The 13,269-nt window shown below is 30.5% G+C and overlaps 1 protein-coding gene across 1 annotated transcript; it reads left to right on the top strand.

Moving 5' to 3' along the window:
• The first annotated feature begins 5,457 nt into the window (after window positions 1-5,457).
• On the top strand, window positions 5,458-12,501 carry LOC110653747 (protein MANNAN SYNTHESIS-RELATED 2). Its single transcript, XM_021809519.2, has 6 exons — window positions 5,458-5,930; window positions 6,471-6,618; window positions 6,756-6,826; window positions 7,297-7,382; window positions 8,142-8,721; window positions 11,873-12,501. The coding sequence occupies exons 1-6, from the start codon at window positions 5,829-5,831 to the stop codon at window positions 12,149-12,151; spliced, it is 1,266 nt and encodes a 421-aa protein (XP_021665211.1). The 5' UTR covers window positions 5,458-5,828; the 3' UTR covers window positions 12,152-12,501.
• Window positions 12,502-13,269: the final 768 nt, after the last annotated feature.

Raw genomic sequence — 13,269 nt, 5'->3', positions numbered from 1 at the left:
GAGTTTAATATGTACAATTTATCACAAACCTTAAAGTTTTAGAATATACAAATTACATAACAAAATGTTAAAATACAACTGATAGTCATTACACAAGATCCTAAGTCCTACCATGTATGCAGTTTAGTGCAGATAACTCTGGACTTCTGTGCAGATCTGATATCTCACCCGGTCATAGGTCTACTGGGCTCCCCAGCTGTATCTCCAATACCTACGCGTAGCAGAAGCAACGTGCTAAGCAATTCTGCTTCGTGGTGCCAATTATAAAGAAAAATACAATAAAATAAAATAATTTAATTGTTTATGAATTTTGGATGTTAGTATGCTTTGCAGACTAATATTTCAATTTTGCTTATTTTGGTGGTTCTGTATTTCAATAAACTTTATTTAGCTGTCTGAAGTTAATAATGTTTAAATTAACTGCCCATATAGCCTATACATTGACCAGATTGGATAAACGGATATACTAGCACTGGGTACCTAGTACCTTGAGTCGTCACACCATCGGTCATAAAGTATCTCCCGGTGTGCAAATGGTGTGGCTAAAAAGCCATATAATCAATCAGGCAATAAGCTAAGTATAATAATAAAATCCGTATAGCTATAGGCTATTAACATCACAGTGCAGCATAATAAGCCATATAAACACAATATGGCGTGAAGCCATTTACAGAACAATTGTCAGAATCCTATTGGCATGCCAACATATCCAAACTAATCAACTAGGCAAACTAGGGCATATTAGAAATTATTTGTTTAATTCTTTATTTTTAGGGTTTACTAGTTATTATGCAATTCACAAGTCAATGCAAAAATTGACCTTTTTAGACATCATGGATAAGTTGATTCTAGCATCAACATGTCACAATTTGTATTTCAATATATTACCAATATAGTAAAATTTACAATTCTCACAAGTTGGCATTTATTGCCAAATTATTTCTAGGCTTTATTGTATAATATTGTCAATTTTTCAGTTTTTGTGTGCTAGATTAATCTAGCTAAATGTCCTATTTCTCTTGGTTTTTAGCTTCTGGTCAAAGAAGCAAATTTGTAGCTCTATGTCTTATTCAACTTTTGGCACTAATTTCAGGTTATTCTGAGTTGTATAGACCAAGATATGATCAATTTACTAAAACTAGACAGATTGCATTTTCAATGCAAATTTAGGTCATTTTTAGGTCAAGTTCAATTCTGGCAGATTTGGTACCCTAATTTGGGCAAGCAAGTTGACTTGTTTATGGTCATTTATGGGCTTTGGTATTTTCATAAGAGTTGTAGCTCTATGTATAAGCTTTCCATTAATATAAATTTTAGGTCATTTGGACCTGTTTTGAGTGAGTTATGGCCAGTTGAATTGTTACTGTTCATATGGTCAATTTCTGGGTTTGCAAGGTTGCAATTTCAGATTTTGTCATTTTTAAGGTCAGTTTTTAGGCAAAATTTTGGTAATATTTCTACATGAAAGTTGGCCTATTTTGTGTCTAGTTTCACCTCCCATTAGCCTCATACCAATTGGAGTCACAATTTTGCACTTATAACCTAATTTAAGTATTGCCAACAATACACAACTTGCACATAAAAATCACACTTCCAATTTGATAATTCTCCTCCTCCCAATACTTCAATATTCATTCATGGCACTTCTATATATATTCAACACAATTCCAGCAAAGCAATTTGGGCAGAACACTCAAGTGCTCAATGCACACAATACACCATTAATGTTCAACATTTAATTCAACCCAAATTCAATATACATTAACACCTAAATTACACATACACTTCCATGGCAATTACACATACTGCTCCCAATTCAACACCATCATAATTCATCAATAAATTTCATAAATTCACACACAATTTCGTGAGGTTAAAGGCTGACTAACATGGCAGTTTACTAAGATATCAAAGTCCCCTTTTAAACCCCTAAATTCAAAGTACTAACATACACATACATGGACATTAACTTGCTACAACTTCAATTTGAGTTAATCAACCTTAATTCCTATCTATTAGAGGTAAGAAAAACTCAAATAAACCAAGCTTTCATGGTTGCCGAAAATGGCTCCATCCACTTTTTAACAATTCGGCAAAGTTTCTTTACTAAACAACATTCCTTAACTTAAACACCATTTTTACTAAAGGAAGGAGAAGGAATTGGACACTTACCTTTTGAGAGTTTTCCCCAAACCTCACCAAATCCTTCATTTCTTACTCCCAAAAGCTTCCTCAAGGTGAGTGTGCAAGCTTTAATGAAGAACTAAGTGTGAAAAGTGGCTTGAACATGGGTGCATGGAGGTGGAGTAAGATACGACAATGAAGGTTCAATGGAGAACCAATTCGGCTAGTTTTGTTCTTGAGGTTGAAGATGACTAATTCTGCCCAATTTAGCTTTTATATATCCCATATTTTAAGGTTAGTGGAGCACTAAACTTTAATTTAATATTTAATTATTTAAAGTTTCATAATTTACATTTTATGCCTCAAACTTCCATTATTAATATTATGTACTACATTTTTAATTTTCATGACATTTTCAAAGTGTAATATCACTTATTTTTAATGTACATTGAGGTTAAAAGTCAACTCTATGTGTCAATTGACCAAAATACCCTTCTTCGGATTGTATTCCAGATTTTTCAGTAACACCGATTTTTGTCAGTTTCTCAATTTTTCATTATTTTCTTTATACTAATTTATTAATTTTCTTTGACATTTTTAATGTTAATTACACCTCAATAAACCTTTAATTATGTCCTGAAATTTAATTCCGAGGGTTCTCCGCGGTCCTGGGATTGGCAATTACCTTCGCCGTAACTTACCGGTGCGATCACTCATCGCTACGATGCCGGCTCGTTTAACCTAGTTTCATTTTCTCTCTTTTATTTTTCTTTAATTTTTCTTGTATTTTTTTTATTTATTTCATCATTATATGTCTGTTTACTATCACTGAAATATAGTTCTAGACATCCTGACTTGTACGGACAAACATCCTGACTTGTACGTACATACATTAGGTCACCGGAGCAGCAGAATGTACGGACTACGTATAGTGAGGATATTACAAGTGAGTATATGTAAATAAAAGGTAAGGGTTCAATAAATTTTATCATGTGTTGCTGTAGTAATGACTTTTTTTAATGGTTGATTTTAGATTTCATTGATGATTTTGAAATGTCTCTCTCTTTCTTTATTTTTGTTTTTATTTACATAACTTTAATTTTGTTAGAGTAGTGTTTTTATTTACATAACCTTAATTTTGTTAGAGTAGGGTGTTTGAAGATTATGCCAATTAATTATTTTATCTAATTTAAGTTATGTTTAGTAGAGCGTAATATAATATAATGTGATCAATGTTGTCATGTATGTCTTTATATTATTATGTTTGGTTGCAAGATAAAAATATAAGTAGTGTAATGTAAAGATAACTTTGATTTTAATATTTAATTTATTTATAGTGTTAATAATAAATAATAGTGGTTGCAATGACTGGTAGTCAAGTGGTAGTAGTAGTGATGATGGCGACAACAATAGTTAGGTAACGGTGGTGAAAGTGACAAGGTAAGATAATAGTAGTGATAATTACTTACTGGTGATAGCGATGGTTAAGTGTTGGTGGTGATTATGGTAACAGGGTGGTGGTGGTGATAATGGTGACAAAGTGAGATAATGGTGTTACTAGTAGTGATGGCCAAGTAATGATAATGATAATGTTGACAATAAATTAAAAAATAGAAACAAATAATCATTATTACATTTACTTTTGTATGTATATTACATTACTTTAAGCATAATTATTACATTATGTAATTGCCATTCTATTATATTAAATTTTTTATATTATCAAACAACGTAATCAAATATGCAATACAATCATGATTACATTACAATTTTAATTATGTCATACTAAACATAACCTTAAGGAATGTTCGACAATATTAATGCTGTTAGTTGTTTTAATAGTTGTAACTGTTTCATTAGCTATTAATTATTAGATATCATTTGCTAGTGATTTGTTGTTGATATATAATGATTTAAAGTAGAAGTATTCGTTAAAAATAATTATTAGAGTAGTAATTAAATATAAAAATAGTGATATAATTTTTTTTATCTTAATCAAAACTCTCTCACAACCTCTAAAAATTATGAGGGTAATATTTCATGAGTCACTCAATCAACTTTTAAATAATAATATAAATATTATACCACTAAATAATATGAATAAAAGATATAATATTTTAAATAAAATCAAAATATTAAACACTATTTTAAAAGAGGCTGTTGAATAGACTTATTTTAATTTAATACATGAAATTATTTTGATGACCCAAAAATGTATTAATTATGTAATACTACAAACTCTGTACTTTGAGCTTTTTATCATTGTTTTGAATCTTAACTTTCTCAGAACATAGCAACACATTGAGTACATTAAAAAAAAAAAATGCATTGAGGATTATCGTAAATAATATATACAAGACTTAATATATGAAAAAAAAGCAACTGTTAGTATTTTTCCTAATATTTTTCCATTTATCAAAATTTTTTTTACAAAGAAGATAAATTACTTTAAACAAATATTTATTTTTTGAAATAAATAAGAGTTCAAAAAATTTTGGTAAATTTGTGATTATTTATTTCCCCATTTGATTTGATTTCGAATTCTAAAATATACTTTTTTAAAGGGATTTTCAAAGTTAATGAACTAAAATTTATTAGTAATTTATTTATATATAGTCTTAAAAAACTTTAAACGAATAATTGAATAAAGAAGACAACTCGCGATAGAAAAAAATGATTGAATTATCTCAATAAATTTTATTTTTAAGTAAAATTATTGAAATATTAGATAATTTAATTTATTATATACATAGACTTATAACTGAAAGTAATTTTATAATTGTTTTTTAATATGTAAACCCAAACAATAGTTGAAATAATTAGTGAAGTTAACTATTAAAAATAAGAAATATTGGAAAAAAAGAAAAAGAAAAAGGAAGGCCAAATATAGAAATAAAATGATAAGGCATTAATTATTTGTCTTTTTTATTTCGAAATATTTTTATTTTATTTATTTTTTACTTAAAATAATTAATATAATTAACTATTAAAAATTGAAAATATAATAAAAAAGCAGAAATTTGGAAATAAAATGATAAAGCATTAATTATTTGTCCTTTTATTTTGAAATTATATTAACTTATTATTTTTTTGTGATTTTAGATATTAGTTAAAATTTTATTTAATTTTTATAATTTAATAATATAATTAATAATTTTTTATTTTTTAAATTTTAAATGATTTAATCTCGTAATAATAATTTTTGTCTATTTAAATATATTAATTAAATTTAAACTGGATTAAGTATTTAATTTAATTAAAATAAAGGATTAAACGGTAATTTTATGTAAAACACATTTCATTATCCCGGCAAAGGTGTCGGTGGCGCAAGGGGGGAGAGAGAGAGAGAGAGAGAGAGAGAGTGTGTGTGTGTGTGTCTTCGATAGTGATACCAAGACCTACCACCACTAGCTACTGCGAACGAGGCCCCAAAAACCAAAACCGGATATGCTCATACGCTTCTCCTGTCCCGCTCGCGCTCTCTTTCTGTCTTCTCTTATCTCCTTCTTGTTCTTGTTATTCTTTCCATTTCATCTTACCTTTTCTTCTCTCTGATCTAATCTTTATAACACACAATGCTTTAAATCTTTATCCAATAAAGAACCCTTCAATTTCTTGGCTCTAAAACCTTTCTTTCTATCTTCACTTCTTCACTTACTCATACCAGATATATTTATTTATTGAGATAGAAAAGAGCTCTGAAAATGGGGGTTGATTTGAGGCAAGTTGTTGCTGGTATACTCACTCTCACAATGTTCGTGATGCTTGGGAACATGATCAAGAGAGACCACTTTGATTCTGTTGAAGTATGTTTCTTTCATTTCTTTCCCATGCCCTGTTCTTATTTTTTCTTTTCTGTTTTTTTAATGAGTTCTTACAATTTGTGTCTTAGATCTTTAAATCCCTTGTATTTTTTTTTTCTAGACTTTAAGATCTGCAGGTCATTGTTTCATGTAATTGTGGCTTTTTACTGCTCATACTTCACTTTATCTTTCTTTCCCAGAATCCCATTTTGTTTTTTCATTTTTCTTACTTTTATATGGTTTTTTAAGATCTTTTAAAGTCAATTTACTGTTCTATTAATGTCTATTTTCTATAAGATTCATTCAGTAATGTTTGTTGATTAGGCACTTTGCTGCTGAATTTTGTTTTAATTAGTGCTGTTTTCTTTTTCTTTTTATCCTTTAAATTGAGATTTTATTTAATGCTGATAATTTCTTGAAGTTTTCCTTAGTTGTCTAGTCCCAAATATGTCCTTTTGTGTTCACAATATATATTTTTTCCCCCAAGAACACAAAATAAACCCTAATTCTATTGTTATTTGTTGATTCTTTTGTATTGTAAAGGAAAAATTTCCGGGAGGAGCTGTGGATGCTGAATTTGATAGTGGGAAGGTTATGGAGCAGGGCCTTGTAACATTTACAAAGATGGGTAATGGGCCTTGGATGGAGGATGGCCAACAGCTAAAACCGTGCTGGACAGAGTCAAATTTTGGTAGGTTAATTAATTGAGTGCTTGATGAATTCATAGAATCTTATATACTATTTATTTATATTAGAAGACACATATGGCTTCATTTCCGTGGTGTTTCTCTTTCACTACTTATGGATTGTTATTTACTTGGCTAACAGATCAGGTAGAGCAGTCCAAAGGGTTTGTCACTTTCTCATTAACTAATGGGCCAGAATATCATATCTCGCAGGTATCATAAAACTTAGTTGGTTGTCTGCATGCTAGTTAACTGAGGTTGTAGAGAAGGCATCCAAACTTTTTTCTTGTGTATTATTTTGCAATGGTAGCTTGATTTTATCAATATGCATAACAGACAACATTGTTGCATACATATCTAAATCTTCATTGCCTGCTGGCCATAAAAAAAAAAAAAAAAGAGGACAAAACTAGTTATTGCAAAATCAATCAGTCATTTTGATCATTAGAATCTAAATCTTGTCATCTTGTAATTTAGTTTATTGAGTATATGCTATTTATGTACTTCTACTGGAAAACAATGAAACATGTGCTATGGCATGTGGATGGAGTACTTAATTCTGGGAAGTGGTTTGACTACATTTATTACAAAATGAAGTAACACTTTGTGATCAGCTATCCACTTTTCTTCCTTATAATTTCAATCTTTTTCATTTGTTTCTTCATTGTTTATTTATTTTCCAGATTGCTGATGCAGTAGTGGTAGCAAGATATGTTGGAGCAACTCTTGTGATTCCTGACATTAGAGGAAACAAGCCAGGTGATGAGAGGTTAGTGTTTCATGCGACTGCCATGATAAAATAGTTGGTTTCTTTGAACCATGTGCAAGTCATAGCTGATGACTGTCTTCTTTAGCATAGAACACTAAAAAATAATCATTTTAAAAAATTAGACATTATTCATTTTTGTATTTAAGTGTAATGAATTATTCATTTTACTATTGTCAAGTTTGTTTGTTGTGCTTTTTCTGGTAAATTCCTGGAAAAGAATCAGGGCTTTCCAGTACTAATCAATCCACTTTGAGAACTCATTTGACATCATGCTCGGTATTTTACTAGTCAGGAAAACAAATTCTCTGTTTGCTATTTCCTTAGTTTTTCTTCTCTGTCAGATCTTATTTTTCCTCTTAAGACACATGCTTGGTTCTCCCTCTGCTAGGATAATGTTTAGAATGGTCACCTCACTCCACCAATTTTCTTTTAGGGGAAAGATTTTATAAACACAGCACTTCAAAAATTTCTGAGTTGCATCTCAATACTTCATGCCAATGAACTTCCAGGTTTTTTTTTTAAGCTTGATAGAGTATATGATTCTATCTTTTCAAGGCAAGTTTGTTTTGGCTTTATTGACAATCCCTGAATCTCTCCAGTCTCCATTTTTTCTCTTCCATTTCTCACAAGTGACCTGGACCTGAGATAATGCACCATAGGGTTACACTTCAAGCAAAAATTTGATTGTTATGGTTGAAGTATTAAATTAATCTAGTAGATTTTTTTTTTTTTTTAACTAATAGAATTCACAATTTCCAGGAAGTTTGAAGAAGTATATGATGTTGAGAAATTTGTGAAAAGCCTGGATGGGGTAATCAAAGTGGTCAAGGATCTACCTGATGATATATCAATTCGAGATTTTGCTGTTGTCAAGGTCCCTAATCGTGTTACAGAAGATCACATTGCAGAATTAGTTGAACCAATCTTTAGAACGAAGGGGAACATAAGACTGGCTACTTACTTCCCCTCAGTAAATATGAGAAAGACCACACTAAAAAGTAACACTGATTCAGTTGCGTGTTTAGCAATGTTTGGAACTTTAGAGTTGCAGCCAGAGGTTAATGAAGTTGTTGACTCCATGATCGAGCGGTTAAAAACCCTGAGTCGCAAGTCTGATGGCCGGTTTATAGCTGTGGACTTGAGAGTTGAGATATTGGAAAAGAAGAGTTGCCATGGAAGTGGTGCTGGTGGAACAAAAACTTGTTATGATGCCAAGGAGATAGCCCTCTTTTTAAGAAAGGTTGGATTTGATAAGGATACGGTAATCTACTTAACTCAGTCAAGGTGGGATGACAGCCTTGATGTTTTGAAGGATATATTTCCAAAAACTTATACAAAGGTGAGGCATTTTATTTGTTATATCTTAAAATATTAAATGGTGTCTAAACTTTTCAAAATTTGACAATTCATTGTTTGGGCTTTTTTGAAAATTTGATTGATACAAAAATACGGACACTAAATTGACAAATTTTAAAAAGTTAAGACACATTCCTATTTTAGTATACTATTTTAAGTGCATTTGGTGGAGAGGATTGAAATATTCTTAGGAATGAGATAATTTTTGAGAATATATTGTGTTGAAAATTGTAATATGCTGCTTGGGAATGTAAAATTCCTGCATTTGCTATGGTTACTAAATTCTCAGGTGTCAAATGAAAGGACTTTAACTTACAATATAGTTGATGCTGTGGTGGAAGAACACTTAAATAGGAATTATATTCATTATAGAATTAGATTGTTTAAATTAGATTTATATTGTTTAGGAATCCAATTATTATTTAGGAATATTTATAGAGTTCTATTAGGTTTAGTATTTTGTAATGTAAGAATTTTGTGTTGATTTGAGATTCTTAATTAGTATTTGATTAAGGCTTTCATGTTTAAGGATTCCAAATCCTAGTAGTAGTGAGATTAATATCACACTATAAATAGGGATGACAATAGGTCGGGTATTTTTGGGTATCCGAACCAGTCGAACCCTATTGGGATGAGTTTGGGTGTTACGTATCTATTACCCGAATCCGATTATATAAAATATATTTTTTTTTATAATTATATTTATAAATTTATATAATATATTTTAAATAATTAAAATTAAAATATTTTATATAATTATTAAATTTATAATAAAATTATTAAGAAAAAATCTATTTTATGTGAATTATTAATTAAAATATATAAAGTTAAACGGGTTTAAGCATCATTATGGCAATAATAATTGAGTTTGGGATGAGTTTATGTAGTTTAGGATAAATTTTAATCGGGTTTGAGACAAGTTCGGGTATTAAAAATACTAACCAAGTTTGGATATGTGGTGAATTTTGCGGGCGCCCTACTCGTTGCATTCCTAACTATAAATAATTATGTCTTCTAGGTATTTTATTAGGAGAATTTATTATGATATTATTGTTGACAATTAATAAAATGTGTTTTTCTGCCTTTTGAGAATTTGTTTCTCACCCTCTTGTTCCCCTTTGTTCTCTTGGTTCTGCATCAATTTGGTATCAAAGCCTCTTTGATTTGTCTATGAGCAATCAAACTTATCTGTTTCTTGCAAAAATCCCCTTTCCTTCGTTTACTGTTCTTTTTGTTAAAAAAATTACCTTTGCCAAAAAGAACCAACAAACAAAGGTCTCACCCCTATGTAACTAAAAGGCCCATCACTTTTAGTCACCAAGGAGCCACGCCACCATCACCTATCGACAGGCGACCATTATGGCCGCTTAAGGTGGTCATAAGTCGAGTTTAGACCAAGATGGTTTTTCACTCAAATTTCAACCTGCCAGAATCCCAATAGATTTCGATGTCTGGACCTCCCTAGAGCTTAGTTAGTTGCCGATCTTCATCTTTCTTTTGTCGGACAGGAAGTCAAATCGGGTGGATTGGATCCCAACCCGAATTGAGACCTGGCCAGCAAATGACCGTTTTCCGACATCTGACCTTCCTCCGTGAATCACCGTCCATTGTTGGGACTCCTAGCTGATGCTCCTCTGGCGAGCTTCGTTCGACTTGGGTCAAGGATCTGCCAAAACCAGTTGAGCTCACCTAGCAATAGTGAGCAGCGTTGTATCGGATTCTGTGCCCTGTTCTCACCATGTCAGCTACTGTCACTGGCCACATCTTGATTATAGAACTAAGAAGTTTAGATTTCTATTATTTAGAAATCCTATTATTATTTAGGAATATTTATGGAGTTCTATTCGGTTTAGTATTTTGTTATTTAGGAATTTTATTTTGATTTGGGATTTGTAATTAGTATTTGATTATGATTTTCTTGTTTAAGGATTCCAAATTCTGGAAGTAGTAGGATTAATATTATATTATAAATACTTATGTCTTTAGGTAATTTTATTTTTAGGACATTTTATTATGATATTATTATTATTGATGATTAATAAGACTTGAGAGTTTGTTTCTCTAGAGAATGTGTTTCTTACCTCTTTGTTCCCCTTTGCTTCTAATTTTAGAATTATTCCTTATCTTTTTGTTTCTTTTATGGCTTTATTTTTTTTAAAAAAATTTTAATTGCCACATTGCAAAGTGTTGCTCAATAAAGATATATTTTAAAAATTATATAAAATCTGATGAATTATTCTTGAAATTTGATTATTTGTTATCCCTGTCTGAAAGAAAATTATATGCCTTTATGGAAGGGTATTACATACCCATACTTGAGCGTAATTATAAGATTCCTAGGCATGTTGTCATTCATGAGGGCAATATTTAGTTGCTTGATACCAATGAAGTGCTTAATGCCAATGAAGAAATTACATTACCTCTTCTATTTATTCCAGGAACATGATTCCATTCCCATTCCTAAGGTTTTTTTTCCTCTAAGGTTGGCACACAGTTTAAGGTTTCTGTTCATCTAAAATTGTGTCACAGAATCATCCTTAGATTAGGGTTTCTGCTCTCAAGAATTGATAAAGAGAGATTAAGAGGAAGAACAGAGAATATAGAAAGAAGATAGAAGAGAATAGAGAAGAGAAAGATAGGAATTTTATTAGATTCTTCAGATGATCTAATACAGGAAATCATTATCCTTTTATACAAATCTTAGCTGCTGCAATTGTTATTGACAGTTAAAATTGTCTTTAAAAACTTCTGTGACAACTCTCTAACCAACTGCATCTTCTGTAACGGAATTAACTCCCAATTTCCCTCCAAGTTGCTAAAGACTCTCGATCTCTATCTTGCCAACTCATCAATCCTTTCCCAACCTCATTATTCTGCCTGCTCATCAATCCTTTTATCTCCCACATTTCTCTTCTTTCTCCTATTATATGAGACAAATTGGCACACAATATTGCCTTGGACTTTTTTAACTATTTGAAAGTTGATATTTAACTTAGTAGATTATTTCACCTGACTCCAACAATTTTGGGATTAAGGCTTAGTTGTTGTTGTAGATTGTTGCATATCCTTCAATAGTAATTTGATACACCGGAGAATGAATATTATTTGTTCTGTCTTTCTGTAAACTATTGCAGGAAAGCATCATGCCTGAAGATAAAAAGACAAAGTTCCTCGAATCAGAAGATTCAGAATTTGAAAAAGTTATTGACTTCTACATCTGTTCTCAAAGTAATGTCTTTGTACCAGCCATATCTGGCCTATTCTATGCCAATGTAGCAGGTAAGAGAATAGCTTCTGGCAAGACGCAAATACTTGTTCCAGCAGACATTCCAGGTTCCTCTGCGTCTGTCACCAATCATTTCTCCCCCTATGTCTCAAAGAAGAACCACTTGGCCTATTCATGTGTTTGCTAGTAATGTGTAAAAAAGGAAGGGAAAAAAGAAAAAAAAACTGAGAACAAAAAACGCACAACACCTTTATTATTTGAAGTCTTGAATGATGGTCTTACATCACCTCAGTCAATCTCTTCTAGTAAGCAGATAGGTGAGTTCCATCATGCAATCTTCAATTTGTGTGTCAAAAACAAAGTTAAGCTGATTTTTGAAGATCATTCTACAGTACAGGTAGCTTTGTGGACGGTATATATATATATATATATTCAAGAATGTTTTTGATGCTTTGTAAGACCGAAGTAAATTTGTTTACTTGCAAAATTAGCTGGTATTTGATGACATTGTTTAATGGATTATTTGTTGACATTTGAGATCCACTCCATATTCTGTTTGTTCTGAAGGCCATATTTTTTCTCTATAACTTAAGTTTTTTTGGTTTTGCTTAAGAATGCTTTATAAATTATCAGAGCTAAATTATTCTGATGACAGTTGTAATTACAGCAGCGCGTGGGCTATAGTTGGTTTAGCTATTTGTTGTTAACTATCAACTGTCGGTAATTGGTAACTAGTGATTATGCTAAGGAGACCAAAGATGATATAAAAGAAAGTGGTATAAAAGGATTTACAAATTTGAAAATTGATACGGATTTAGCATATAATAGAGTTGAATGGTAAAAAGGATTCATATAGAATGCTTAATTATTATTATTATTATTATTATTATTATTATTATTTATTTGAAAATTTTAAAATTAAGTTATATTTGCAATGGTAATTGAATGGCCAGGTGTCATCCTCCCATGATGGTTGGTGCTATTATTGTAGTAAAACTAGGAAATTGTCTGTGTTAATCTGTGTGACTATTAATAATTTAAAAATATATATTGCCTCGTTACTAATATATGATAAAGTTTAACACTAATATGTCACATTCTCTTATTATATGTAAATTATAAATTATTTAATAATTAACTTATTAATATTGTAATAAGTAATTATTATATATTAGTAACGAGGCAATATATATATATATATATATATATATATATATATATATATATATATATATCATTCAACTGTGCAACGAATTTTTTATTTTAAATTTTTCTTTAAGAAGTTTAACTAATTAAATTATTTAA

The sequence above is a fragment of the Hevea brasiliensis genome, chromosome 4 (assembly GCF_030052815.1).
Source record: "Hevea brasiliensis isolate MT/VB/25A 57/8 chromosome 4, ASM3005281v1, whole genome shotgun sequence".
Classification (NCBI taxonomy): Eukaryota; Viridiplantae; Streptophyta; class Magnoliopsida; order Malpighiales; family Euphorbiaceae; genus Hevea; species Hevea brasiliensis.
This window is presented reverse-complemented; position numbering and strand designations above follow the sequence as displayed.

Coding starts and splice junctions, on each gene's coding strand:
- LOC110653747 (XM_021809519.2), top strand. CDS start 5,829: ATGGGGGTTGATTTGAGGCAAGTTGTTGCTGGTATACTCACTCTCACA. Junction 7,383..8,141: donor AACAAGCCAGGTGATGAGAG/GTTAGTGTTTCA, acceptor CACAATTTCCAG/GAAGTTTGAAGAAGTATATG. Junction 8,722..11,872: donor TTCCAAAAACTTATACAAAG/GTGAGGCATTTT, acceptor AAACTATTGCAG/GAAAGCATCATGCCTGAAGA.